Raw genomic sequence first — 27,895 nt, forward strand, 5'->3', positions numbered from 1 at the left:
TGAGCCACTGCACCCGGCCGCCATTATTTTTCATCTACCATTTTGTCCATAGTTTCTACTTGTAACTAAAGGCCAGTTTCTGTTATACACACTGTAGTTAATTTCTGGGGATTGGTTAATAACTGACAATTACCAAAATTTAGTTAGCCATACCACTATTTTTCTTTTTTTTTTTGAGACGGAGTCTTGCTCTGTCACCCAGGCTGGAGCGCAGTGGTGCGATCTCGGCTCGCTGCAAGCCCCGCCTCCTGGGCTCACGCCGTTCTCCCGCCTCAGCCTCCCCAGCAACTGGGACTACAGGCACACGCTGCCATGGCCGGCTAATTTTTTTCTATTTTTAGTAGAGACGGGGTTTCACTGTGTTAGGATGGTCTCGATCTCCCGACCTCATGATCCGCCTGCCTTGGCCTCCCAAAGTACTGGGATTGATTACAGGCGTGAGCCACCAGGCCCAGCCAGCCATATCACTATTTTTCAATAGCAGCTTCTGATGAGGATCCAAGCAATCACTTATATGAATATACTGTTTAATCCAGGAATAACCTATCTAATTTCTGATTGCTATCAGATTCCAACTGGTTGCTAGATAACGTTGGCACATCCCAACAAACAACAGATTGCTAATGCCTGGATGACTGAATCCTTAGCTTTGTAAGCTGATAGTATTAGTGACTGACTGAGTGCCTGATGCCTCACTGAACAGTTTGTACACATCTGCATCCCATCCTCATAATAACCCTATGAGGCAGATGCTATTATCTATACTATATAGATGAGGAAACCAGGGTTTAGAGTGGTCAAGTAACTTGCCTGAGATCATATACAGAAAATTGCAGAAATGGAATGCAAACCCGGGTGCTGACTCCAAGACCCAGCAGTCCCTAAACAACTTTCGACAATTAACACTTTGTTTTCCCAATCTGAATACGACTACTAATGAACTGCAGATAGTCATATTATCTCTTTCTATGCATGGATTCCTTTTAACAAGCAATTAACTAAGGTATTGTGAGTCCAAAGATCAAGAAAGGGTAAAAGAATTATTGCCTCGTATTTAAAGTTAAGAGGATTGGGGAATCTGGCACTGATTAAAAAAAAAAAAAAAAAAGGCTAAATTAAATTACTCAGACCTTAGAGTAAAACATTTGGAGTATAATCATAGGAGGCTATTATGATAACACACTCCAGAAATACACAAACATTTTTACTATTGTTGCTTACAGTTTGAGTACTTATAATTTTAAGGTTGCTATTTTTAGTGTTTTAATGTTTCCTTAAAGTGACTTGCAACATTCTTATGAGTAATCATGTATCTAGCCGAATCCAAATCTCATTAAAGGAAGTCAATGTAAAAATAAGATTTACAGAAAAGAAATCTTTATGAAAATGCCTAGAATTAATCTATTAAATAAAAAAAATCAGAAAATGCTAATATCTAAGCCAAATGTTAATATACTACATTAAAAAATACTTAAAAAAATCTTCAGCTAAGGTTGGGCACAGTGGTTCACGCCTATAATCCCAGCATTTCAGGAGGCCAAGGCAGGAGGACTGCTTGAGCCCAGGAGTTTGAGACCAGGTAGGGCAACATAGTGAGACCCTGTCTCTACCAAAAAAAAAAAATCAGTTGGATGTGGTGGCACCTGCATGTAGTTCCAGCTACCTAGAGGAGGCTACAGTGGGAGGATCGCTTGAGACCAGCAGGTTGAGGCTGCAGTGAGCCAGGATTGTACCACTGCACTCCAGCCTGAGTAACGAAACCCTGTCTCCAAAACAAAACAAAATACACACACACACACACACACACACACACACACTTCAGATGTTTCCTGTTCATTATAATGATTAGAAATTTCATTTTGTTGAAGTGTCATACTCCACAAACTTAAATATTAGTCTTAAAAATAAAAACCAGGCCGGCGAGGTGGCTCATGCCTGTAATTCCAGCACTTTGGGAGGCCGAGGAGGGTGGATCATCTGAGGCCAGGAGTTCAAGACCAGCCTGGCCAACATTGTGAAACTCTCTCTCTACTAAAAATACAGAAATTAGGGCCAGGCGCAGTGGCTCAAGCCTGTAATCCCAGCACTTTGGGAGGCTGAGGTGAGCAGATCACCTGAGGTCAGGAGTTTGAGACCAGCCTGGCCAACATGGTGAAACTGTTTCTACTGGGAAAAAAAAAAAAAATTAGGTGTGGTGCCACATACCTGTAATTCCAGCTACTCAGGAGGCTGAGGCAGGAGAATCACTTGAACCCGGGAGGCAGAGGCTGCAGTTAGCTGAGCTCACACCACTGCACTCCAGCCTGGGCAATAGAATGAGACTCTGTCTCAAAAACAAAAACAAAAATTACCAGGGTGTGGTGGTACTGCACCACTGAACTCCAGACTGAATGACAGAACAAGACTCTGTCTCCAAAAAAATTTAAAACCAAACAGCCGCACAAAGAACAAATTTTTACCAACAAACTCCAAATCAAATACAAACAAAGCAAACACTGTCACTCTATCAAAAGTCTAGTGCTTCTAACAGAATGCAGTCCTTTTTATAGTCACACTTGGTGTTGAGGGGAAAAAAAGAAAAGAATCCATAGTTTAGGAATCAATAAAATAAGACTCTTAAAATGTCCCTAAAATCATGGAGAATTTAAGGAAAACATGGGAGTAACAGGTGATGAATCTGCTTTCAGAAAAAAGTATCTTTTCTTAATGATTCCTTCTTGCCTATCTGGAAATCTCTACTATTCTACTTCCTACCCGATTTTATTTGAAGAGCCAACTCTGCTTGTGTGAAGTTATTTGAAGTGAAATACCTAGATACTCTGTGTCTTAAAAAAAATCTTGGTATATTAATTAATAAAAAAAATCAATTTGAGGCCAAATTGAAATATTTTCTTTCCCCTTCTTTCAGGTTGAGGATAATTTAAGCTGCATTTTCTGTTTCTTTTTTTTGAGAAAAAGAAAGAGTCTTGCTCTATTACCCAGGCTGGAGTGCAGCGGTGCAGTCTTGGCTCACTGCAACCTTTGCCTCCCGGGTTCAAGCAATTCTTGTGCCTCAGCCTCCCAAATAGCTGGACTACAGGTGCACACCACCACACCCAGCTAATTTTTGTATTTTTAGTAGAGACAGGGTTTTGCCATGTTGGCCAGGCTGGTCTCGAACTGGCCTCAAGTAATCCACCTGCCTCAGCCTCCCAAAGTGCTGGGATTACAGGTGTGAGCCACCACAACCGGCCATGCATTTTCAAGTTAACTTTAGTTAGGAATAGAGCAGAGAACAACTGGGAAGACTGAAAACAAAACAAAACAAACAAAAAAAAAGACCCTGTGATTTTAGACACCTCAAATATCATGGTTTATGTGAAAGCTAAGGAGTTTATTAACTATTTTAAATATATTACTCATTACCCTTTATTCCAGAATGGAGTATATTTTAATGGGCATTATACATAGAATTTGATAAATTCCTTAAAGTATGTTATGAAAATAACAGGTTACTTCTTACCCAAATCAATCACTACTTGACATTTAAGGAGAAAGTCAACTGCAGCCAAAGTAAGTCCCCTCCTGACATTCTTTGTCATGACTTTCAAGCAGTTTCTTTTTTTCTTTTCTTTTTTTGAGACAGGGTTTTGCTTTGTTGCCCAGGCTGGAGTGCAGTGGCATGATGAAGGCTCACAGCAGCCTCCACCCCCCAGGTTCAAGCGATCCTCCCACGTCAGCCTCCTGAGTGGCTGGGGCTACAGTTGTGCACCACTATGCTTGGCTAATTTTTAAATTTTTTTGTAGAGACTGCGTTTCGCCATGTTGTCCAGGCTGGTCTCAAACTCCTGGGTTCACGCAATCTGCCCACCTTGGCCTCCAAAAGTGCTGGGATTACAGCGTGAGCCACTACGCCCAGCCCAGGCAGTTTCAAAAAGATGAGAAACATTCTGGCATAGACACATCGAGTCTTTTAAATTCTTTGAGAAAACAGTCACAGGAGAGATGAAATATTTAGTAAAGTAAAAAGTTCTACAGAAATGCTCAATAATTTTCAATCAAATAAGACTATAACTGATAATATGTTTCTGTCATGAAGTACCATTTCATAGTATTTTTTAAAAAGGCACATAATTTTCTTAAAGAAAGAGTGACTCACTTGAGAGAAAGGCCATTTAAGCTGGTATATTAAATAGCCACTGTTTTAGAGAGGACAATTTTAACTATTGGTTTAACTATTAGAGTTTAGTATCTAAATGGCTAGTATATGCCATCCAAGGGGCAGGAAGAAAATAAATAAATAAAAAAGATTAAATGGCTAGTGTAATACCTGAAAATAAATAAATCGGAAGCATCTGATTACATCCTGTGATCCTGAAACCATTTAAAATCAAGACAAATCTTTTTCCTCATCATTGATTAGTAAAACTTTTAAAATGTAAAACAAATTTATAAAAAGGTTTCCTTACTGAAGAAGGAAATCAACTTTAATTAAAAAAAAAAAAGAGGGCTCAGGTTTTAGGAAAAAAGCAGTCACAAAAGAACAAATGTTCTTTTGTTTCAATTACTCAGTCAAAGAGATTAACTCTACATATGGTTAAAAAAATAATGTTTTTATTTGGAGAATATATTTAAAACTCAGTATAAAACAAAACCCAAGAACACATACAATTAAACCTGAAAGGGAAACATTTAATTCTACTGCTTCCTATTTCTCCAGATCCATGTTAGCTAAACATGTCACCTGTCACATTTTTAATGTCCTTTCACTAACATTTCCGGTGGACCTAATTTAAAAGAGAGAGTAGAATTACTCTGTGATACTTTGGAGGCATGTTTTACTGGCTACAGAATGGAACAATGAGTTTCTGAGTGGCTCTACAGAGCTCAGCCATGCCCATCGCAAAGGAGACTAGTAAAGAAAGAAAGGAAAGGTGTCAGATGCAGATGATGGGAGCCTAGGCAGGATGGCATTGAGAAGAAAAAAAGAGTGAACAATGAAAGGAAGATAACTGTGAGGCAGGTATGCTGGGAAATTATAGAAGGAGCTCTATCAACAAAGAGACCCCTTGACCTTCTGCCTCAAAATGGCCAAACCTTTGGAGCATTCCACAAAGTCAATTTTGTAAAAACTTTGTTAGTTACATGCTTGCTAGTCTTCTATTTGTGAATGAATAAAACCCTATCTAACAATTACTAATAATCATATCTTTAGCGCCACTGGAGGATTTAAAAATCATATACTTAGATATTTTCCAATAGTTATATTTCTTTATTCCTTGGTATCACTTTTTTTTTAAATATGTGAAACGTTTCTTTTCATTTTCTTAACTAAAGACACGAATCAATTCTGAAATCATAATGGCATTACTTATCTTAAGCTACCCAAATGAGGGGCTAAAGGTTTGCTGTAATTATTATTGAGTGATTTTCCTGGATGACATCTAACTATTCAAATAAAGAAAATGTTTCAAAAATTTATTTGTGGGTACTTAAAAACTAAATTATCATTAATTTAAAGTCTTCTCAATTTTCTTCTTTCTTGACTTCAAGGAGGCATTTATACAGATGTCTGTTTACTGGAAGAACCTTGAACTATTGGCTACATTTAAAATCATGACAAAACCAAATTGAGTAAGTGAAGATATAGTTAAGAGGCTGACAGTGAAGCAGAGATGGCCAAATCTTTGATAGGACCACATGCTGTTGCTTTCTACTTTTGATTCTCTCTGAATCACAGTAAGAATACACTGACCACCACATTACAGTCATTTTCTACACAACAAAGTATTAAAGAACCCTAACAAATACTTCATACCATGGAATGAAAAAAGGAGAAGAGCATTCATTCATCATAAGGAGAACCTTGCTGGCAAAGAATATAAGGAGGACAGAACATGAGACACAACGATAAGGTGATTGCTAAAATATGCATCATGAGAGGTAATAATAATCTAATAACAACTTTAAAAAATCTATTACCTGGTGTTTGGCAACCAGAGGTATCTCAAAGCAAAACACACTTAAAAGTTCTCACAAAATTCTGTGAAGATTTTTTGCAGGGGAGCGATTGGGTGTGAAGGGAGCAATGCATTTGCAACAAAATTTGACTTCTACATGAGCGAGACATCCTTAATGCATTTTAAAAAAAGCTATTTAAAAGAAACTCCAATTTATAACATTTTCCCGCTAAAAATCCAAAGTTAAGACATTTTACTCATGTCAAACATGCCACTCCTCAGCAATATTTTTGGTCACCTGCACTCAAAATTTATAAAAAGAAACTTAGTTTATTGCTTAAAGGAAATAAAGGACATCCACATTTTCCAAATTGTTATAAAAAGAAATAGTTATAGAAAAAGTATTAAGAATAATAATAGAATTATTAAATTCTACTGACTTCCTAAATTAGATCTGTTCAGTTTGCCTTATCTAACCCAGGCTAACCGACTGCCAACTTCTCACCTGCAAACACAGGCACAGGTAGGGTCTTCTTCTGGAGTCCCTAGTGGACATGTGATAGCTGGTAACAAAAGTTGCATGAGAAACTGAAGTTTAATACTTAAAATAACCAAGTGAATGAAACAAACCCGGAACAGAAAGTAAAGCCTCTAGAAGAGGCTCTGCCAATTTTTAGCAATGTCTATGTATTTTAACCCTTGGACGTTAAAAATCCAATGTTAAGTATAAATTTTAGTTTGGGGAAAAATTATATCTAGTCTTTAGCCACACAAGTGTTCTTTGGTTCACCTTAAAAAAAAAAAGAGTATTTTATTCAATTTAACATATAAGCAAACATATGTTCATTTATTTTCCTTTTGTTGCTACTCTCCTGAACTCTCTCACTCATTTGTTTCAGTGGACGGGAAACGCACCATATCCCCCTGCCTGGATGGGTGTTTTTGGAGAAGCACAAGCATATAGACTAAAATCCTCTGTTTGGAAACCAGCCCGATTCAAGGAGGGTTCTGATGCACTGCGGTGAATTTTTGGCAATGAGCGGGCCAGCAGCTCAATAGAGGCGAGAATCTACAAAAAAAAAAAACAAAAAAAAAACAAAAAAAAAAAAAAAAAAAAAAGAAAAAAGAAAAAAAAAGAAAGAAAGAAAAAGAAAAAACAAAGAAGAATGAAAATCTGGGTGGTATAAATCTTTAAGAGTCCCATCACACTTTACAAGAAAGCACCTGAAATCTTACATTGTTTTCAGTATTGTCATAAATGCTTGGGAATATATTTGTAAAGAATTGGTATTTTTTCTTAAGAAGAAACTATCTCTGTAAATTAAATGGGGAGAGTAATTCTTAGTCAGCTTTTATTTATATTTTAGATCATTTGTTAGTCTTGAAACAGTAAATAATAGAAATTTAAAACCAATTTTATACCTTTTTGTTAAAGACCACAAGTCTCTTTTGGGAAGAAGATGGAGTATAAATAAGTAAAGCACTTTATGACTATCTCTAAACAGAACTATCACAGCTACTTGCCCTTTAAAGAAACCAAGCCACGGGAAATGTTTTACATACACCTAATTAAAAGCAGAACCTCATGGACCCAGAGTGCTAGTAGCACATGAGAAGTGACAGGGGACAACCCAAGAGCAAAGATAGGAGAACTCGACAAATAGACCCCCATATATAAAATGCAGAAATTCACAATTTTAAGGTACAAAGAAACAGGTTATAATCCTTGAAAGCATACAGCATGATAATGCATGTTCATAATCATGAAACGTGTTTAAAGGGCTTGGCATAATGCCTGGCCTATAATGGGCACTCAATAAAACTTTAACAGCTATTATTGTTACTTTTGTTATTGTCCTGAGATATCAATTTTTTGTTTTTTTTGAGACTCGCTCTTGTCAACCAGGCTGGAGTGCAGTGGCACGATCTCAGCTCACTGCAACCTCTGCCTCCTGGGTTCAAGTGATTCTCCTGCCTCAGCCTCCCGAGTAGCTGCAATTACAGGAGTGCACCACCATGCCCAGCTAAATTTTTCTATTTTTAGCAGAGACAGGGTTTCACCATGTTGGCCAGGCTGGTCTCAAAACTCCTGACCTCAGGTGATCCGCCTGCCTCGGCCCCACAAAGGGCTGGGATTACAGACATGAGCCACCACGCCTGGCTGAAAATTGTTTTTAAAAGTTAAAATTTTTTAAAAAAGTAATCTTTATGATGATTAATATAAGACAAAGAAGCAAGCAGTTGCAAAAATTTTTAAATTCCAAGTATAACGTGCAAATAAAATTTAAAATACTATAGAAATGTATAAAGAGTATAAGGCTCTTAAATCCTGCTCTCCAGGGCTAACCACTGTTAGAGTCTATACTTTCTTCTGTACCTTTTTTTTTTTTTTTGAGATGGAGTCTCACTCTATTGTCCAGCCTGGAGTGCAGTGGCGCAATCTCAGCTCACTGCAGCCTCCGCCTCCCAGGTTCAAGCGATTCTCCTGCCTCAGCCTCCCGAGTAGCTGGGATCACAGGCATGTGCCACCACGCCTGGATAATTTTGTATTTTTAGTAGAGACGAGTGTCACCATGTTGCCCAGGCTGGTCTCGAACTCCTAACCTCAACTGATCCACCCACCTCGGCTTCCCAAAGTGCTGGGATTACAGGTGTGAGTCACTGCGCCTGGCCTCTTCAGCACTTTTATGTATAAAAATACATATATGAAAACAGAGCCCACCTGTACAACATTTTTTTTTTTTGGGGGATGGAATTTCGCTCTCGTTGCCCAGGCTGGAGTGCAATGGTGTGATCTCGGCTCACCGCAACCTCCACCTCCTGGGTTCAAATGATTTTCCTGCCTCAGTCTCCCGAGTAGCTGGGATTACAGGCATGTGCCACCACGCCCAGCTAATTCTGTATTCTTAGTAGAGTCAGGGTTTCTCCATGTTGGTCAGGCTGGTTTCAAACTCCCAATCTCAGGTGATCCGCCTGCCTCGGCCTCCCAAAGTGCTGGGATTACAGGTGTGAGCCACCGTGCCCGGCCTCTGTATAACCTTTTAAAGTGATTATCAGGCTGGGCACTGGGGCTCACGCCTGTAATCCCAGCACTTTGGGAGGCTGAGGCGAGAGGATTGCTTGAGCCCAGGAGTTCAAGACCAGCCCAGGCAACATAGTGAGAATCTATCTCTACAACCACCACCACCACCACCACCACCACCACCATCACCACAAGAAATTAGCTGGGTGTGGTGATGGGCACCTGCAGTCCCAGCTACTTAGGAGGCTGAGGTGAGAGGATCGCTTGAGCCCAGGAGTTTGAGGCTGCAGTGGGCTATGATCATATTACTGCACTCCAGCCTGGGCAACAGAACAGGCCCAGCCTATTAAAAAAAAAAAAAAATGAGGTATCATACTACATTTTGTTTTCTGTCTTGTTTTCTTTTTCTCTCACCAATATCCATGTCATCAATACAAAACTAACTTAAACTTAATGTCTTTTTCTTATTATAGTAAACATTCTTATATATATCTGAATACTTATGAAATAGGTTACATAGCACAGATTTTTAGAAGTATTTTGAATTTATGGATTCTACCAAGTTCTTCCAAAATGCTGCCTCCCACCAAACCTTTAAAATTTTACATAGAATGCTCCTCCTCACTTCCCAACATTGTTCCCAGTGCTGGATATTACCAACCTGAGAGGCAAAATTAAAATATATTTCACTGTTGTGTGTCTTTGCATTTTACTGACTGCCATGGAAATCTTTACACCTTTTCCTAAGTTCATTCACCATTTGTATTTATTATGTGAATCACCTGTTCATATTCCCTTTGCCCATTTTCTATTATTTTTTACTTATTGATTTGGAGGAGTCCTTTGTATATTATAAACATTTACTTTTTGTTATATATGCTACAATTATTCTCTTTATCTTCCAATGTTATTTTTCTATATAGAAGTTTAAAATTTTTTAATGTACTCACATCTGCTAATTTTTTCCTTCTGAATTTTGTCTATTAAGAAAGCCTTTCCTACCTCAAAACTATAAAAATGATTTCATATTTTATATTTTTAAAAACATATAGATCTTTGGCCATCTAAAATTTATGTGGAATATAACAGTATGGTGTGAAAAGATACCCTGTAACAAAAATTTTAAAATAACACTTTAAAGGGATAGCCTCCAATAATCTGGAAAGTTCACATATGCACTTCAGTTTTTGAAACCACGTAATTAATGAAATTAATGACATTTCATTAATTTTTTTTTTATTTAGAAGTATAGAGCTAATAAGCATTTTGCCCCTTTTAATATCATTTAAAAAGTGGGCCTAAGGATGTACTTTGCATTATTAATGTCAATCAACCATGCTAAGTAAGAAACCCGAGCACCATGACATGAAAAGAGAACATGGGACAGGGTCATGCTGAAGCTGCTCGGCAGCACTGGTCTCTCACCAGGACAGTCTCAACCCGGAGGTTTCCTGACTTAGAGAAAGAAATTAAAAAAAAAAAAAAAAAGAAAAAAGAAAAACTCTTCCTCAAAGGAACAGTAACTTTGAAACCTGATAAATGAAACTTGTATCTACCCACCCAACCACTTAGCTTTCCCTTTCTTCTCTTAGGCAACACCCTGACAGACTTGTTAAAACCATCAATTTTATCTTCTTTCATTCTTTAGAGAAGAATCACATTTTTTTAGATTTAAAAATAAAGGATGAGTGAATCTAATTCCTGTAACATTGACTTCTGTCTGAGTTACTCAGCTAGGATTGGGCATTCAAAGGCCTAAGAGTTCATAAATGAACACTCCAGTAATTACGGTAGCAGGATTACTATGGGAAATAGCACTTCCCACTTGAAACTGTACTGATTCATCAAGGCATATTTATCCAGTGCTATCAGAAGTTCCCTAAGTATCAGAAAACATTGCATTTATATTACAATATCTACTACAGCTAAACTCTGTAAGCTATTTGAGGTATTTAGATATTTTTGTTTTGTTTTGTTTTAGACAGAGTCTCATTCTGTTGCCCTGGCTGGAATACAGTGGTGTCATCTCAGCTCATTACAATCTCCACCTCCTGGGTTCAAGCAATTCTCATGGCTCAGCCTCCTGAGTGGCTGGGATTACAGGCTCCTGCCACCACGTCCAGCTAATTTTTGTATTTTTAGTAGAGACGGTTTTCACCATGTTGGCCAGGCTGGTCTCGAACTCCTGACCTCAAGTGATCGCCTGCCTTGGCCTCCCAAAGTGTTGGGATTTGTAAGCCACCACACCTGGCCTTAGTTACAGTTCTTTTTGAGACTTATTAACTTAAGGCTTTATCCTTCCAACATGGAAAAAAAAAAGAAAAGCAGTGAGTTATCAAGAATTAGGTAAAGGCAAGCTGAGCTGACAATCGCCTTACTGCCTTTTCCTTTTTCTGTATCAGGCAGAAATGCCCCTCAAAAAGACCCAGTATTAAAGGAAAGCTTGAATCTGTTTACCACCAAGAAGAAATAAAGCAGTGGTTCACAAAATGTGGTCTGCGGACCACGAGGGGATCCACGAGGTCAAAACTATTTTTGTAGTAACAATAAGATATCATTTGCCTTTTTTACTGTCATTATTTTACAAGCGTTAAGTAGAGTTTTTAGGGGTGACATGATGTGAGATATTGCAATGTGAGTGCAAAAGCAGAGAATCCAGCTGTCTTCTTTTTGCAAAGGGATTTGCAAAAAAAGTAAAACAATACAACTCCTCACTAATTTTTTTCTCTTAGATAATAGAACTGTTTTTTTTTCTAAATATTATTTAACATATTGGTTTATTATGTTTAATTCATAAATATTTAAAAAAATAGTTTTAATTTCTAATAAGGTAATTAAAACTTAAACAAAAGCTCTTTGAGGGGGGGTCTTCGATAATTTTTAAACGTGTAAAAGAGTTCAAAGACTGAGAAGTCTGAGAACTGATAGACAAATGCAAAGTCTTTCTGAATATTTTGTATTACAACCCGAAATTTCTAGGTGTGCCACTGCTCAACCCTCATGAAGCCATCTTAATGTGTTTTCTTGTCTGGAGTCTGCACATAGAATCCAAACTCATGAAATACACACTGTGTGCCCAAAAAAATGCTCAGAAATCGTCTATGAATGTTAGTCTGTTCTTCTGGATAGCATGAAGCTTTTTCTTACTTGGGGAAAGAGTGGTCTCTCATCTCTTTTCTTTTTGAGGCACTCTGCCATTAATCTCTTCATGGCTTTTGGACAGTTACTCCGTACCTTACTGAGATCTGGAGATAGGTATCCTCGTCCCACCATAAAAATTATCTGGAGAGAGAAAAAAAAGAGAAATAATTCAACCTTGTAGATAAGTTGAAAAATATACTTCACACTCACTGAAACACAATAAGCTGTACATTTACAGCTTATGATGTATGTATTACACCTCATAAAAAGTTTTAAAAAACCAATGCCACATCATAGATTGTGGGGAACCCACACAAGGAGCTGCAAGCTCATATATTCATGATCCCTGGACAGTGGCAAAGGTTCTCTAATTGCTCCCCTGCTTTTGGTCTCTCCTTATCCAGTCCATTTTCCCACTCACAGGGTAACCATCTAAAACAGATCTGACAGTGCCGCTTCTTTACTTAAAAAAAAAAAAATTTTATTCAGCACATCTTGTTGGACATAAGACGTGTCTTAAGTTCTTTATATATGTGTAGGGAAAACCAAAAAGGTTAACATTTTAGCAGTCGTTTTGGCATCTGCATCTTAAGCTCTTTTATTGTGGAAACACTAATGGGCCACTTGGTTATACAAACCACAGCCTCCCCCAGAGGAGAGAAGGGGAAGCCATTAGGAGCTAAAATCTGTTTAACGAAATAAAAAGCCTTGTCTTCCCTGGATTCAGAGATTCATAATTTTTTTCTAATTTCTTAATTTCCTAATATTTTGCCTCTTTTTAGGGCAGGCAGGGATAGATGTTAGGAGTCTTGGGACTCAGGGAGGACAGCCTGAGGGAAGGGCTTTTGATCTTAGAGGGGATAGGCGCAACAGGGGGAGAGTAGAGGCTAAAGTGGAGAAAGCCCATAAAAGATCCTCGCTACAGGGCAGAGCTGATGAATTTTAGAAACCGCCAAGCTTGATACATTGTGTTATTTCCTGTTTGGTGCTGTAATGAACCTTGTTTAACTGCCAGGCATTAGCAAAGCTTTGACTGCAATCAATGTGGCCTCTATATAGTAGAGGTTAAAGGTGAACCTTGGAAAGAAATACTGAACTGAGGGGATTACAGTTTTCTTTTTTTTTTTTTTTTATTATACTTTAGGTTTTAGGGTACATGTGCACAATGTGCAGGTTTGTTACATATGTATCCATGTGCCATGTTGATTTCCTGCACCCATTAACTCGTCATTTAGCATTAGGTATATCTCCTAATGCTGTCCCTCCCCACTCCCCCAACCCCACAACAGTCCCCGGAGTGTGATGTTCCCCTTCCTGTGTCCATGAGTTCTCATTGTTCAATTCCCACCTATGAGTGAGAACATGTGGTGTTTGGTTTTTTGTCCTTGCGATAGTTTACTGAGAATGATGTTTTCCAGTTTCATCCATGTCCCTACAAAGGACATGAACTCATCATTTTTTATGGCTGCATAGTATTCCATGGTGTATATGTGCCACATTTTCTTAATCCAGTCTATCGTTGTTGGACATTTGGGTTGGTTCCAAGTCTTTGCTATTGTGAATAGTGCCGCAATAAACATATGTGTGCATGTGTCTTTATAACAGCATGATTTATAGTCCTTTGGGCATATACCCAGTAATGGGATGGCTGGGTCAAATGGTATTTCTAGTTCGAGATCCCTGAGGAATCGCCACACTGACTTCCACAATGGTTGAACTAGTTTACAGTCCCACCAACAGTGTAAAAGTGTTCCTATTTCTCCACATCCTCTCCAGCACCTGTTGTTTCCTGATTTTTTAATGATGGCCATTCTAACTGGTGTGAGATGGTATCTCACTGTGGTTTTGATTTGCATTTCTCTGATGGCCAGTGATGATGAGCATTTCTTCATGTGTTTTTTGGCTGCATAAATGTCTTCTTTTGAGAAGTGTCTGTTCATGCCCTTTGCCCACTTTTTGATGGGGTTGTTTGTTTTTTTCTTGTAAATTTGTTTGAGTTCATTGTAGATTCTGGATATTAGCCCTTTGTCAGATGAGTAGGTTGCAAAAATTTTCTCCCATTCTGTAGGTTGCCTGTTCACTCGGATGGTAGTTTCTTTTGCTGTGCAGAAGCTCTTTAGTTTAATGAGATCCCATTTGTCAATTTTGGCTTTTGTTGCCATTGCTTTTGGTGTTTTAGACATGAAGTCCTTGCCCACGCCTATGTCCTGAATGGTATTGCCTAGGTTTTCTTGTAGGATTTTCATGGTTTTAGGTCTAACATTTAAGTCTTTAATCCATCTTGAATTAATTTTTGTATAAGGTGTAAGGAAGGGATCCAGTTTCAGCTCACAATTGCTTCAAAGAGAATAAAATACCTAGGAATCCAACTTACAAGGGATGTGAAGGACCTCTTCAAGGAGAACTACAAACCACTGCTCAATGAAATAAAAGAGGATACAAACAAATGGAAGAACATTCCATGCTCATGGGTTGGAAGAATCAATATCGTGAAAATGGCCATACTGCCCAAGGTAATTTATAGATTCAATGCCATCCCCATCAAGCTACCAATGACTTTCTTCACAGAATTGGAAAAAACTACTTTAAAGTTCATATGGAACCAAAAAAGAGCCAGCATCGCCAAGTCAATCCTAAGCCAAAAGAACAAAGCTGGAGGCATCACGCTACCTGACTTCAAACTATACTACAAGGCTACAGTAACCAAAACAGCATGGTACTGGTACCACAACAGAGACATAGATCAATGGAACAGAACAGAGCCCTCAGAAATGATGCTGCATATCTACAACTATCTGATCTTTGACAAACCTGACAAAAACAAGAAATGGGAAAAGGATTCCCTATTTAATAAATGGTGCTGGGAAAACTGGCTAGCCATATGGGATTGCAGTTTTCTTTCACAATGCCCCCTACTGAAGCTACACCATCATAACATCATCATTTTAATGGAAGACAGCAGTCTTAGAATCTTGGGAGGAACCTGGAATAATACTTTGGAGCAACAAGTGACAAGCAACAGCCAGGAGAATGTAAAATACTTCAAACAGGGGTCTTCAAAGTTGAGAGAAAGGATCTGGAGTGCCTATAGTCATATATTATGGACAGCAATTCAGGTATTCTTACTTCGCTATCGATGAAAAAGGTGGCCCTGAAAGGCCAAAAAACTTTGGGACACTTGGATTCTAGATATCATCTAATACTCAAAAAAGAATTCTACAAGGTTGGTGTTGACTCCGTTTTACAGATCAGGAATCCAAAGCTCAAATAAATTAAGTAACTTGCCCGAGATAATATTGTTAAGTAAGTAACAGAGGATTTGTAGAGAAGACTATCCCAATACAAAGCTACTTTTAACTTTTTTATGCCGCTGCTCCTACTCTGCTTGTAATGCCCTCCCTCACCCTTCTCTAGCTATCTGAAATCCAGATGAATCAAGGCCTAACTGAAAGGTAACCAACCATGCTTATCATACCTTTCTTTACATGCACAGAAGTAATAATGGTCCTCCTTCCCACCACTAGCTGTGATGACCATTTACTGCCTTGTATGGTTATTAATCTTTTTGTGATATGTATCTTATCTAAGTTCTCCAATGAGACTATGGGTGCTCAGGCAGAGAGACTGTGACTCATACATATGTATTTAAAAAAAATTCTTAAAGAAGCCAGGCATGGTGGCTCACGCCTGTAATCCCAGCACTTTGGGAGGCTGAGAAGGGTGGATCATAAGGTCTAGGAGTTCAAGACCAGCTTGGCCAAGATGATGAAACCTCGTCTCTACTAAAAATATAAAAATTAGCTGGGCGTGGTGGCGTGTGCCTGTAGTCCCAGCTACGTGGGAGGCTGAGGCAAGGAATTGCTTGAACCCAAGAGGCAGAGGTTGCAGTGAGCCGATATCGTGCCACTGTACTCCAGACTGGGCAACAGAGCGAGACTGTCTCAAAAAAAAAAAAAAAATTCTTAAAAAATATCTATAACACCACTACCTCCACTATTTAACATAACCTTGTGGACACAAGAGGTTTTCAATGTTTAAGTTAACTATTCATTAAGGTGAGTGATAACTTTTTGCTAGCTGATTAGCCATGTCATGTCTATAGTCTTTAAATTAGGGTCAAGTATCCCTGGGGTTACAGGAAGACTTTGCCAGAGGTGTATAGACATGGTGGGGTTTTTTTTGTTTTTGTTTTTTGAGACAGAGTCTTGCTCTGTTGCCCAGGCTGGAGTGCAGTGGCATGATCTCGGCTCACTGCAACCTCCCCCTTCTGGGTTCAAGAGATTCTCCTGCCTCAACCTCCCAAGTAGCTGGCATCATAGGTGCACGCCACCATGCCAGGCTAATGTGTCTATTTTTTTTAGTAGAGATGGGGTTTCACCATGTTGGCCAGGCTGGTCTCGAACTCTGGACCTCAAGTGATCCCTCAGCCTCCCAAAGTGCTGGGATTACAGGCGTGAACCACCACGCCCAGCCAACATGGTGGTTTTTTTTTTTTTTTTGAGACAGAGTCTCGCTCTGTCACCCAGGCTGGAGTGCAGTGGCGCAATCTCGGCTCACTGCAAGCTCCGCCTCCCGGGTTCACGCCATTCTCCTGCCTCAGCCTCTCTGAGTAGCTGGGACTACAGGCGCCCGCCACCACGCCCGGCTAATTTTTTTGTATTTTTAGTAGAGACGGGGTTTCACCGTGGTCTCGATCTCCTGACCTCGTGATCCACCCGCCTCGGCCTCCCAAAGTGCTGGGATTACAAGCGTGAGCCACCGCTCCCGGCCAACATGGTGGTTTTAAGGGAATTCATTTCTACAACCATCAACTCACTGGTATCCCCTTTGAAAACACTGATTTGCCAGAGAAACACTCAAGTGGAAGTGTAACACTTATCCTCCTCTCCCATTTTCCCTGTTATAACTGCCCTTCTACCACTTTACAAAAGGCACGCCTTTTACCCATATGTAACCTAACTATAGTATACATTGTCCCAGGGTGTAAAAACCTCTGGGGCAACAAAGAGACATTTCTAAATACTGGTGTCAAACTGGGCGCCAATGAATGGGTAACAAGTCTGTTGGTTTCCAATTCTTTACTTTCAAAAATATTAATTGAAATGTCAGGTGAGCTTTTAAAACATTTTTAATGACAAGTTACTATATAAATTTTGGTACATTATAGGAATGAGCTCAAATGATTGAGTGATATATAGCATGTGGTAAAGAATTAACCTTGCCCAAAGAGAGAGCTAGCCTTTGCTCTTGGCTCCTGGGAGGTAATCACTAAGCCCTTGAAATGTCCTGCCTGATCAGAGTGTGTGTTTACCTGGGGGCCATGGGCCATGGGCCATGCCAGATAGTCTGTGCTAACAATGTGATTTATAGAGGGCTCTGGGTCATGTGGCATCAGCTTGACCTCTGCAGAAGCTGGAAACTAAGGTCAGCCCCGCAAGTGGTTAATCATATGACTGAACCCCAATAAAAACTCTAGACTCCAAGGCTCAGGTGAGCTTCCCTGGTTGGCAATAATCCATGTGTGTTGTCACACATTGCTACTGGAAGCTCTGTCCACAACTCCATTGGGAGAGGGTGACAGGAAGCTCCAACAAGAACGGTCCTGAATTCTGTCCTATGAATCTCTTCCCTTGTTAATTTTAATCTGTATTCTTCCATTGTAATAAACTGTAACCGTGAATGTAACAGTTGTCAGTGAGTCTTGAGCAGCTTTCAGTGAGTTTTCAGGGGGTCCTTTTAACAAACCTGAAGCTGGTCTTGCAGACCACTAAACTCTGCATGTGGTTATAACAAAACTCCTGCCTTTATCATCTTCTTATAATTTAGATAAAATTTCTCAGTATTTACCTCTTTAAAAATGAAATATGGAAAGAATCAATACTAAGTCTTAGTATCTAGTGTCCTAACAAAAAAGTTGTATTTATCCACAGATACATACATTAATTGAAGGGAAAAGAAAAGCCCCATGTCATTCATTAAGATATATATTTCCAATATAATTTTACCTTCTAGGTTTCCATATATCAAAACTTATATGCTTTCATCAGTTATATATATTACTTGCAACAAAAACATAATTCAGAATTAAAAAATTAATAATCAGAGCTTGAAGTCACAATTTTGTAAAATTCTAAATTTAAATTTATATACATATTTTTATTGCAGAGATGTAACTTAGGTAATCAATAAAAGGCTTTAAAACATACAAATATGTTACATTAGGATGAAATTCTGTGAGAGAAACAATACAAATAGTTTGAAGAGAAAAAAGGAACCATGTAAAACTTCCAGAAATTAATGAAGAGCTTCAGTATTTTTTAATAGGCATAAAATCAGTATGGTTTTTAGATTTTGATGCATATATTTCAAAAAGAGGGATATATATATATATATCTAATATAGTAGTCTTATTTTAAAATATTAATAGAATATACTGGAAATTACATTCTTTGCAATTATTTAAACTTAAGATAAAAACTTATAGATGCCAACTTAAAAAATATACAAGGAGATACATAGTTTTTTAAGAGTCTTTCAGGAGGAATGTGAGAAAAAAAATCAAAGACAACTCTCATGTTTTTATACATCCCACAGAATTTAGTTAGTGCAGAGCACAAAGCAGGCAACTTTCAGTATCTGCTGGGGTGGGGTGCAGAGGCTGACTGATGAAGAAACAGAAAGAAGAAAAAAGGGAAAGTTTTTCCTGGATGTTATTCATGGACAGAAGATTCATGTGGCACATACACAATGAAACCAATACCTCGGCTTCAAATTCTGGGACTGATTCTTCATACTTTCAATACACACTCAGTACTCCTGGTGTCTCGACCCTGTCATTCACTTCATGGTACTACTGGAGCTCATGTCTGCCCATTTTCAGTATCACCCCCAGCACGGCCTCAACAGGACTGTACATGCCATTGAGAGCAGAGCCTGTGTTTTGTTTTATTAATTTTGAATCCTTCTATATTCCATAGTGCTTTGCATATAGTTGGTATTGAAAACATTTTCTATTAAAATAATTTGTCTACTGATAAGAGACTAGTACTTACTTCCTGTTTCTTCAGATCTTGTGCTTAGAACCTAGCAACCATGCTGTGAGAAAGACCAATGAAGAGGTCCACAAGGAAAGGCTCATGTGGAGAATAACTGAGCTTCTAGCTTCTAGCTAGCACCAACTTGCCAGGTACGTGAATGAGCCATTTCTGAGTAGATCCTTTTAACACCCAGTAAATCTACTCTAGTCAATATGGTATGAAACAGGTAAGAACCTTCCTCACTGAGAAAAGCCCAACCTACAGATTCGTATTTTAAGCTACTACATTCTGGGTGGTTTGTTATGCAGCAATTATAACTGGAATAATACACTTGAAATAACGGATATATGCTATCTATTCTTCTAAGAAGACACGGCACTTCTACTCCAAGGAAAGAAAGCCATAAAGGTATAGTCAATATACTTAGCTTAAGTGAGCACATTATTAATCCCAATTTACAAGAGAAAATGCACTGAAGGAGGGAACAACAGGGTGATTAGAGAGAAAAATGTTAGAATGATGAAGAGGGTGGGGGGATGACAAAGTGATTTCCCAGACTTTTAGTGCTAGGGTGAATAAAGGTAAAAAGGCACACTACTTTGCAAAGAGCTAAGAGAACTATTTTAGAAAAGAATCTGATTTTTGAACCTGGAAGAAATTCTTTAGCCGAATTCCCTTATTTTGGGGGTAACTGAAAAAAGAAAAAAGGCCAGGTGCAGTGGCTCACACCTGTAATCCCAGCACTTTGGCAGGCTGAGGCGGGCAGATCATCAGGTCAGGAGTTTGAGCCCAGCCTGACCAACATAGTGAAACCCCCGTCTCTACCAAAAATACAAAAAAATTAGCTGGGCGTAGTGCTGCGCGCCTGTAATCCCAGCTACTCGGGAGGCTGAGGCAGAAGAATCGCTAACATGGGAGGCAGAGGTTGCAGTGAGCTGAGATCAGGCCACTGCATTCCAGCCTGGGTGACAGAGCGAGACTCCATCTTGGGAAAAAAAAAAAAAAGAAAGAAAAAAGAAAAAAAAAAAGATACCCAGAGAGGTAGGTAGCCCTGGTCTACCTACCTGAGTCCAAGGCCTGCCATTACATCACACTGCTTTACCAGCTGTGCTCTGAATTTACAGGCAAAATCTTCCACCTCAGACTATGGGTATGAGAGTCTAGGGGAATGGTATTCACATTGCATAATAAAGAATATTCCTGGATTCTTAAACAGAAGTCTAATCTGAGAGCCACGGAGATCCAAGTATTATAGATAGCAAAAGAAAAATCAAAGGATGAATGGAGCAATACCTGGGGCAACTTCATTGAGGATGGCCAGAGTTAACCCTTCAAAATGTGGCGTTTCATAGAAAGTACTATTTGACAAAAGTAGACTAGAGGGTAATGAAGCAGAATGGGGGTAGTTGTAAGAGGACATCATTGTTTTACCTCCTTCTTCTCCATTAAATACTCAACTTGGTTTCAGACTAGTAAATTCCAGAAGGTTCTAACTATACTATTAGAAAGAATTAACTAGTAAAGGCCTTACCCTTCTGTTGGTCACACATTCCTCTCATGGAGAGTAAGCCCTTGCCACATCATTTATTATACTCCCATGGAGGACAAAGCACCTAAAATGCCAAGAAGTGGATGAGTGCAGAACTCTGGGATGCTTTTATCTGTATTTTGGAGATAATACTTGTTCCTATATTATAATTTTATTGTTGTATTAAGATAAACGTATTCACTGACAAATGAATTTCATCCAGATCTTAGGTTCATAAATTTTTATTAATTTGTAGTCTATATGATAAATCAACTGAAACTAAACTAAAAATCCATAATTCCTCCAGAAAAATATTATGTACAGGAAAAGTGAACATGGTACAGGATGTTATGCTGTATGATTGAATAAATAAGACTGTAAAAGAGGACATGAAGCTTGTAAATTAGAGACCATTTTGCTACCCTGACTGCCATTGTCAAATCAATCATTTCAGTGATCTAGATCTATCACAAGTACGGTACGTACAATGTTTCAATTATGTTCTTTAGCTGAAATTTCAGTCCATCCTGAATCTAAATTTCATGCAGGCTTAAAACATCAGATCCAAAGTCATGCTGTTTCACACTCAAAGCTAAGACTCAACATTCTAAAGCTATGAAGTAGTTAGAAAGGCCAACACCAACTAAAATTTAGTTTTATAATGAAGTGGGTAGAAATGCAGCCATTTTTAAAAATCATCAAACACAGTCAAGACCACTGTTGTGTAAGGGGCATATGGTGATTCAATAAGTACACACACAAAGTACATGGTAAACTTAAGAGATTATTTCTCCGATATCACAATAGGTGAAGTGAGAAAGCTACTCAGAGCTAGCACCAAAAAGATAGAGTTGAGCTCTTGACAAAACAGACAAATCACTTAAATGAAGCAGTAACATTTATATACAAAAACTACCATTTCATTAGGTTGGGAAGTTATGATGAAATACCTAAAAAGCTTGCACTCTCTATAAAAAAATTCTTTAGATTGGTGATTCTCAACTTTGGTCTGTATTGGAATCACCTGGGAAACAGAAAAAAATGCAGGTGATTGGACCCTCCCCATTTAATTAGAATCTGCTCCAGTATCTCAATTTGTAAGCAAAATTTCCAGGTCATTCTAAGGCAAATCATAGCATAAAGTCAAAATATTCTTTAATCAGAGTTTATGTGGTCAACTAGTGTTTTCTAATATATTAACAGTGTAACTGTTGTAATCTCTCTACACACACAATCACAAACCTTTTAAAATGTAGTTATCCAAGGTAATTTTAGTAAAGATAATTCACTTTTCTTGGCCAATTTTAAAAGTGTAAGCGAGCTTACTGAGGCAGAGATAGAAAAGGCTAAGAGCTCCATGAGGCTATGTTAGTACCTTTTGGAAGGTAAGGGACAGGGAACAGGAGCTTAGGAAGGAAAAGAAGTAAAAAATTACTCTCCTACTAGAATTCTCATTATAGAAAAATCAAAGCATGATTTCTTCCATTTACCTAGTTTTAAAAATTAAAGATTTCAAGAAACCTTAGTAATTTTAAAATAATTTAATATAAAGATCTCATAGCTGAGTACCTGTTCTGACAGCACAATCTGTGATACAGTGAAAAGTATAATGCCCAGATGCTATTAGCAGAGCTCATTCTTCTAATTCTGCTATGGTCAAGAAATATCCATTGTTGTAACTGTAGTTTCTAGTCAGAAAATCAGGAATTTTAACCATTGTAACATTCATGACTGAATTCTGAGGAAAGGACTTACGTGTTGCTATTACTGCCAAAAGTATACAAATGATTTCTAAAACTGGTAACAAAAAATCAAGAAATCTATCCTTCACGCTTACCCAGGAGTTAACACTTATTTTCTACAACTAACTGGAGCCTTGTATACAGATGGTAAAATAAACACCAAGAGGTGGTAATTATTTACCTGGTCCCTGTTGTTGATGTTTGAATAAGGTAATTGTCCAGTCATCAATTCATACAGAACAATCCCAAATGCATATACATCTGACTGAAAGCTGTATGGATTTTTATCTTGCATTCTGATGACTTCTGGTGCCTGTTAGAACAAAGAAAAATATTCTTCACTTCAATTGAATAAAGACTGAAAAAAATCTTATAATTCCTAGAGCAATGCTTTTACCATTAAAACACCTGTCTAATATGTAATCAATTCTCTTAATAGTCAAAGAAATAAAACTGATTAAGCTGAAGAAAAAAACCTCTACTCTATAAACTCAGAAAGAGACAGTATTAGCAGAGATTTTGTATTGTATTACTAAGATTTTATAATTTAGTAATTATTTAGGCAATCTTTCTGCACAAAATACCATCACTGCCATTTGAATTCTTCCCATGACTTACCCTATTAGAATCAGTTCCCACTTCCCATTCCTGATTCAGCAAAGAAATACTAGACTTGCGCTTATAAGATGCTTAGGAGCAACACAACTACTGTAGTAACTGTCTTAGAATTTAAGTTTTCCCATTGGTACAAACAACTTTTCTCATCTGAGGACACCTTAGAAAATAATGGTAGAATTTCAGGACTGATAAACTCAAATCCCCTTTCAAACTATGGAATAAGCATATGGTATAAACATGCCATGGATGCTTTATTAACAAAAGCAAGACAGCAGGTAGATTTAGTAAAAGATGGTATAAAGAATCTTTTGGCTGCTGCTTCTTGGGCAATGAAACAATCATATTTGCTACATTTTTACACATTTCAGTCATTGTATTGCACAATTAGATTTCTTATTTACATGAAATACAATAAACAGTTGGTTAAATATTAGCTTAAAAGAGTTATTCTTTCACCTTGCGTCTTCTGTATTGTTTCATTTGGAAGGAATCGAAATAGCAGTATATTAATGAAGTTTGTGACAACGTCAATTTGACAGCAAAAGTGGCACTAACTCTGCAAAAATGACTGAAAGACCTGGGACAAGATTCCTGGTTATTGCTCTGGGTAAGGCAGGCATCTCACAGGGAGAGGCAATAATGGCACTCAGCAACAGCTGCAAATGAGAATGACCCGTGGAGCCTTAAACCCCTCAACGTCCAGACTACACTCCAGTCCAATCACAGAACATATCAGTCTGGGGGTGGGACCCAAACATTAATTAGTCTTTAAAGCTCCCCAGATGATTCTAATGTCCAACTAAAGTTGAGAACCACTGATGGAAGATCTGTGAGATGTCCTGAAGAGCGCGAGAGGATGGAAGTGAAGGAGAAGGTTGTATCTACTTCGCTTTGTCATACATTTTGTTCATAGTTGCTTTTAGTAATACAGTACAAAATAAACCACATATAACTGTGATGTAATAAGCAAGCCAGAATACTGAGAGGCTGGTATGGCAAAGGTATAATGTTCAAAGCCTGAGCCAATTTTTGTGAGAGATGGAGTAGAAATCAGATGAACTTTTTTTTTTAATTTAGTTTTATCTCACACTGTTGTTGGTAGACAGTTTGATGAAAAGTTGCATGTCACCTATTTTAAGAAATGCATGACAAATCTTCAATTTAGTGATTTAATTTGTAAAACCTCTCACAAAGGTTTCTTTCTCTCATAAGATATAAATAAAACAAAGTTGAGAAGAATGTTGTATATAATTCAGAGGACCACACAGCCTTACTTATGACCCAATTCTTCTCTCCTATGATATGGATGTTCCATATTTGTTTCTGAGGGCAGTATCAACCCAGGATTGGTTTAACAATGAAGGGTACTGTTGGCTATTATTCTCTCATCTTAAAACTCAGCATGGAAGAATAAAGGAGAAACCCATTTACACAGGTATCAACAAAAAATTAATTGTAAGAAAATATAAAACTTTATGTATAATAATCTACAAACTGTATAAACTAAGGTTTTTGAAAAAGTAAGGACAAAACTGGAGACTTGATTGAGCCTAACTCTCCCACAGTTAAAAATTAACATACTTTAAAAGCACGTGACAATTGTTTATAATTTTAGGTTTTGCAATTTCAGCACTTAAAATCTGTTTTCCCTCATCTTTTTAGGATACACTGCCATCTTTTTCACAAGGTGTGTATGCCTTAATAAAGGTGCCTGACATCAGATTATAGTTATTAATTTTTCTATCACTTATAATTATTAATTAAAACAGTTAAACATATGTTAAATAATGAAAAAAATCTAGCTAACTCCAGTCACTGAATCTTAGAAACAGAAGGGGCATTGGAAATGTACTAGTCCAACTCAACATTTCAGATGAAGACTTAGAGGTTAAGAAACTTGCAGGTTAATGGCCAAATAGGGTACTAGAATACAGAACTTCTAAGTCCAATGTCCCCTATTCCACCTTGCCACCTGCCCTAATTCCACTTACCGTCATAAGAAATCATAGCTCAATTTAACTCTAGGTTTATTTTGACAAACTTGGGAGTCCTACCTTGGACTTCCCTTTCTGGAGACTGCTACATAAAGTTTGTGGCTTTGAAAGCCCTTACAACTTTTCTGTTTCCAGCAGGGTGCCCGAAAGTCTTAGTGCAGATTAAGTTATTTAAAGCTTAGAATTGCACTAAGACTTTTGGGAAAGGCTGTATTCAACTTAGAGCTGTGGTTTTCAAACTTTTTGGTGTCAGGACTCTTTTTCACTCTTAAATATTATTGAGGACGCTAAAGAACTTTTGTTTATGTAGATTCTATCTGTGGATGTTTACCATTAAAATTTAATGGAGAAATTAAACTAGTAATTCATTTAACTATGAAAATAATAACAAGTAGATGTTAACACAGATCATTCATTTTTAATGAAAAATAACTATTATAAAAAAAAGTTTAGTAAGAAGAATAGTACTACAATTATCCTCCTTTTATGGTTTAGAGATGGGGTCTCACTATGTTAAGCAGGCCAGTCAACTCCTGGGATCAAGTGATCCTCCTGCCCTAGCCTCCCAAGTAGCTGGAATTATGGGCTCCAGCCACCATGCGTGGCCTGTGATTCTCTTCAATGTCTGGCTTAACAGCAGCCAGCTGGATTCTCATATTTGCTTTTGCACTCAGTCTGTTGCAATGTGTTGTTTTGGTTGAAGGATATAAAGAAAATCTTGTCTCACAAAGGGAAGATCTTGTGGACCCTCTAAAACGGTGTGAGGGACCCTTTTAAGAATGCTGTTTTAGGGAATGATTCATATGACTCAGCTTTCCACAGCTTGCTGCAACTGCACAGAAGTTTTAGTTCTCTTCTTTTAGAACTTCTTTTTCTTCTTTTCCACAAAGCAAAAAACAAGAAGAAAGAAAGAAAGAGCTATGCAAGACAGCACAAGGCTGTTAATCTACCTCTCATTTTTTTTGTCTTTCCTCTTCCAGCTGCCCCATAATTATGAGATTCTTTCTAGTCTAAAGGAAGTAACTTTCCAATTTAGGCTTAAATAAGATTGCGAAACAGCTTCTCTGTTAAGAGGAGTAGTTCTCTTAGCAAAACTATAATAATGGCTGTGGATCACACCTGCCTTAAATTGCATACCTGTTTTTTTTTTCAACAGGGTACACAGAACATTTTGAACATAAAATACTTTAAACAATTTAGAATAAAATATGAAACACTGTTTATAAGACATACATTTTTGTTTGAAATACACTGAAACTGGTTTCAAAATATTCTTTTTCAGGGTAAAGAAAAAAGTTAAAAAATCTATTTACATATAAAATAAGAACATTGATTTTTGTGCATACTGGGAACTATGAAAATACTATAGCTGAGACCTTCAATGACTTTCTAGTAAGTCAGCAGCATCTCAGGGCCAAAAATTTAAGCAGTGGAAAAATAGCCTCAATTCTTACCATCCACAAAATGGATCCAGACAATTGTTCAAACTGATGGGACCCACTCCATCGAGATTTCACTGTAGCTAGACCAAAATCACCTATTTTTACTGTGAGGTCTTCATGAAGAAATATATCTGAGGTGTAGTAAGTAAAGGAAAACAGTAGATCTCATTTTCCTATCAGAGCAAGCATTATGAAGATTTTAGGTAAGAGATCTAATTTCTATAATTCTGTAATATAATATTCTTTAAAACATAGTACTTCATCTTTCCTCTTAAAGTCAATAAGTATGTCTAAAACAATGATTAGTTCTATTTAGCCTACATAACCTGCTTTTAAGATTTTTTGGGCCTGAAAAGTGCTAGGATGAGGTGAGATGCTTTCCTGAGTTTATAGGAGAACCTAAAACTTTCCCATTAGATTTTAGCAATGTAGGCCCAGGTATTCTCTTGGCACTCCTGGGCAAGCGGTAAAGGCTCTTCATTGGAATGAAGATGCTGTACACAGTGTCTTAGTCTGCACTTAGGGAAGAAGAAATATTATGTTTTTCTCACCTCATTGTTATATAATTTAGAGTCTTCAGTTATATCTCAACTACCACTGAGCAAGGTCAGAGGTCTGAAAGGGACTAATAGATAGCTACAAAACTATCAGTTTTATAGTGCTGATAAAATGTAAGTAAGCAATCAAAAAATCCTACTATTATAAAGATTTCTGATAGATTTTCTTGTAATGTTCAGTCGTCAAGAAACCACAAAGCAGGCTGTGGTATCCTGCTCTCCTATACACGCATGCACAATCCTTTATTAATTCTCTTTACAGTATATTGAACTTAGCATGAAAACTGTTTTTACATAATGTGAAGACAAAATGCAGAAGAAAAAGTCAGGATGTTTTCAAACTTCGCAGACAAATTTCAGGAAGGATACTATTACTCTTGAGGTCTCTGTGGATGATTGACTTGGCGTGTAAGTAACTGAAAAACAAAACATCATTTTAACCTGAGTAGGGCTAAAGGACTCTGGCCTCAAAATCTACAGAACATACTTAGGGGTGTAAAGACTTATTTAGAATCATGATACAACTGAAAATTGTACATTGTGATAAACCCTTCACAGAATATTAAAATAGACTGTAAATGAATTTAAGATTATAGGAACATATCACTATAATGGTACAGTCAAAATCTTGTTTTCTATTAAAAGACTTTGCTTTATCTTTTACTAGTTACCAATACAAACCTTTCACTCCAGTCAAGCCTACTTATCCATGTCCCTTAAATATACCTTGATATTTAATCCCACCACTGTGTTCAATGCTCCCCTCCTACACCCAACCCTCCAAGTTAGCTTTCGTTCTATTTTCCACCTATTCATATCCATCCCTTAAAACTGAATACAAATTCTAACTCCTGAGTGAAGCTTTCCCATGACTA

The 27,895-nt window shown here is 37.7% G+C and overlaps 1 protein-coding gene across 3 annotated transcripts in view; it reads right to left on the reverse strand.

Moving 5' to 3' along the window:
* BRAF (B-Raf proto-oncogene, serine/threonine kinase) overlaps positions 1-27,895 on the reverse strand; it is a 203,398-nt gene that overhangs the window by 8,118 nt on the left and 167,385 nt on the right. Inside the window, exons 14-18 of one of the 3 annotated variants that reach the window (XM_004090241.3) lie at positions 27,390-27,436; positions 26,476-26,594; positions 22,591-22,722; positions 12,109-12,243; positions 6,855-7,008 (exon numbers count right to left, since the gene is read on the reverse strand). In XM_004090241.3, coding sequence (XP_004090289.1) covers positions 6,855-7,008; positions 12,109-12,243; positions 22,591-22,722; positions 26,476-26,594; positions 27,390-27,436 — 587 coding nt within the window. Of the gene's footprint in view, positions 1-6,854; positions 7,009-12,108; positions 12,244-20,345; positions 20,753-22,590; positions 22,723-26,475; positions 26,595-27,389; positions 27,437-27,895 lie in introns of those variants that run through there. The other 2 variants (XM_030825892.1, XM_030825893.1) reach the window with 2 other exon arrangements.

This window comes from Nomascus leucogenys, chromosome 13 (assembly GCF_006542625.1).
Source record: "Nomascus leucogenys isolate Asia chromosome 13, Asia_NLE_v1, whole genome shotgun sequence".
In the NCBI taxonomy this organism is placed as follows: Eukaryota; Metazoa; Chordata; class Mammalia; order Primates; family Hylobatidae; genus Nomascus; species Nomascus leucogenys.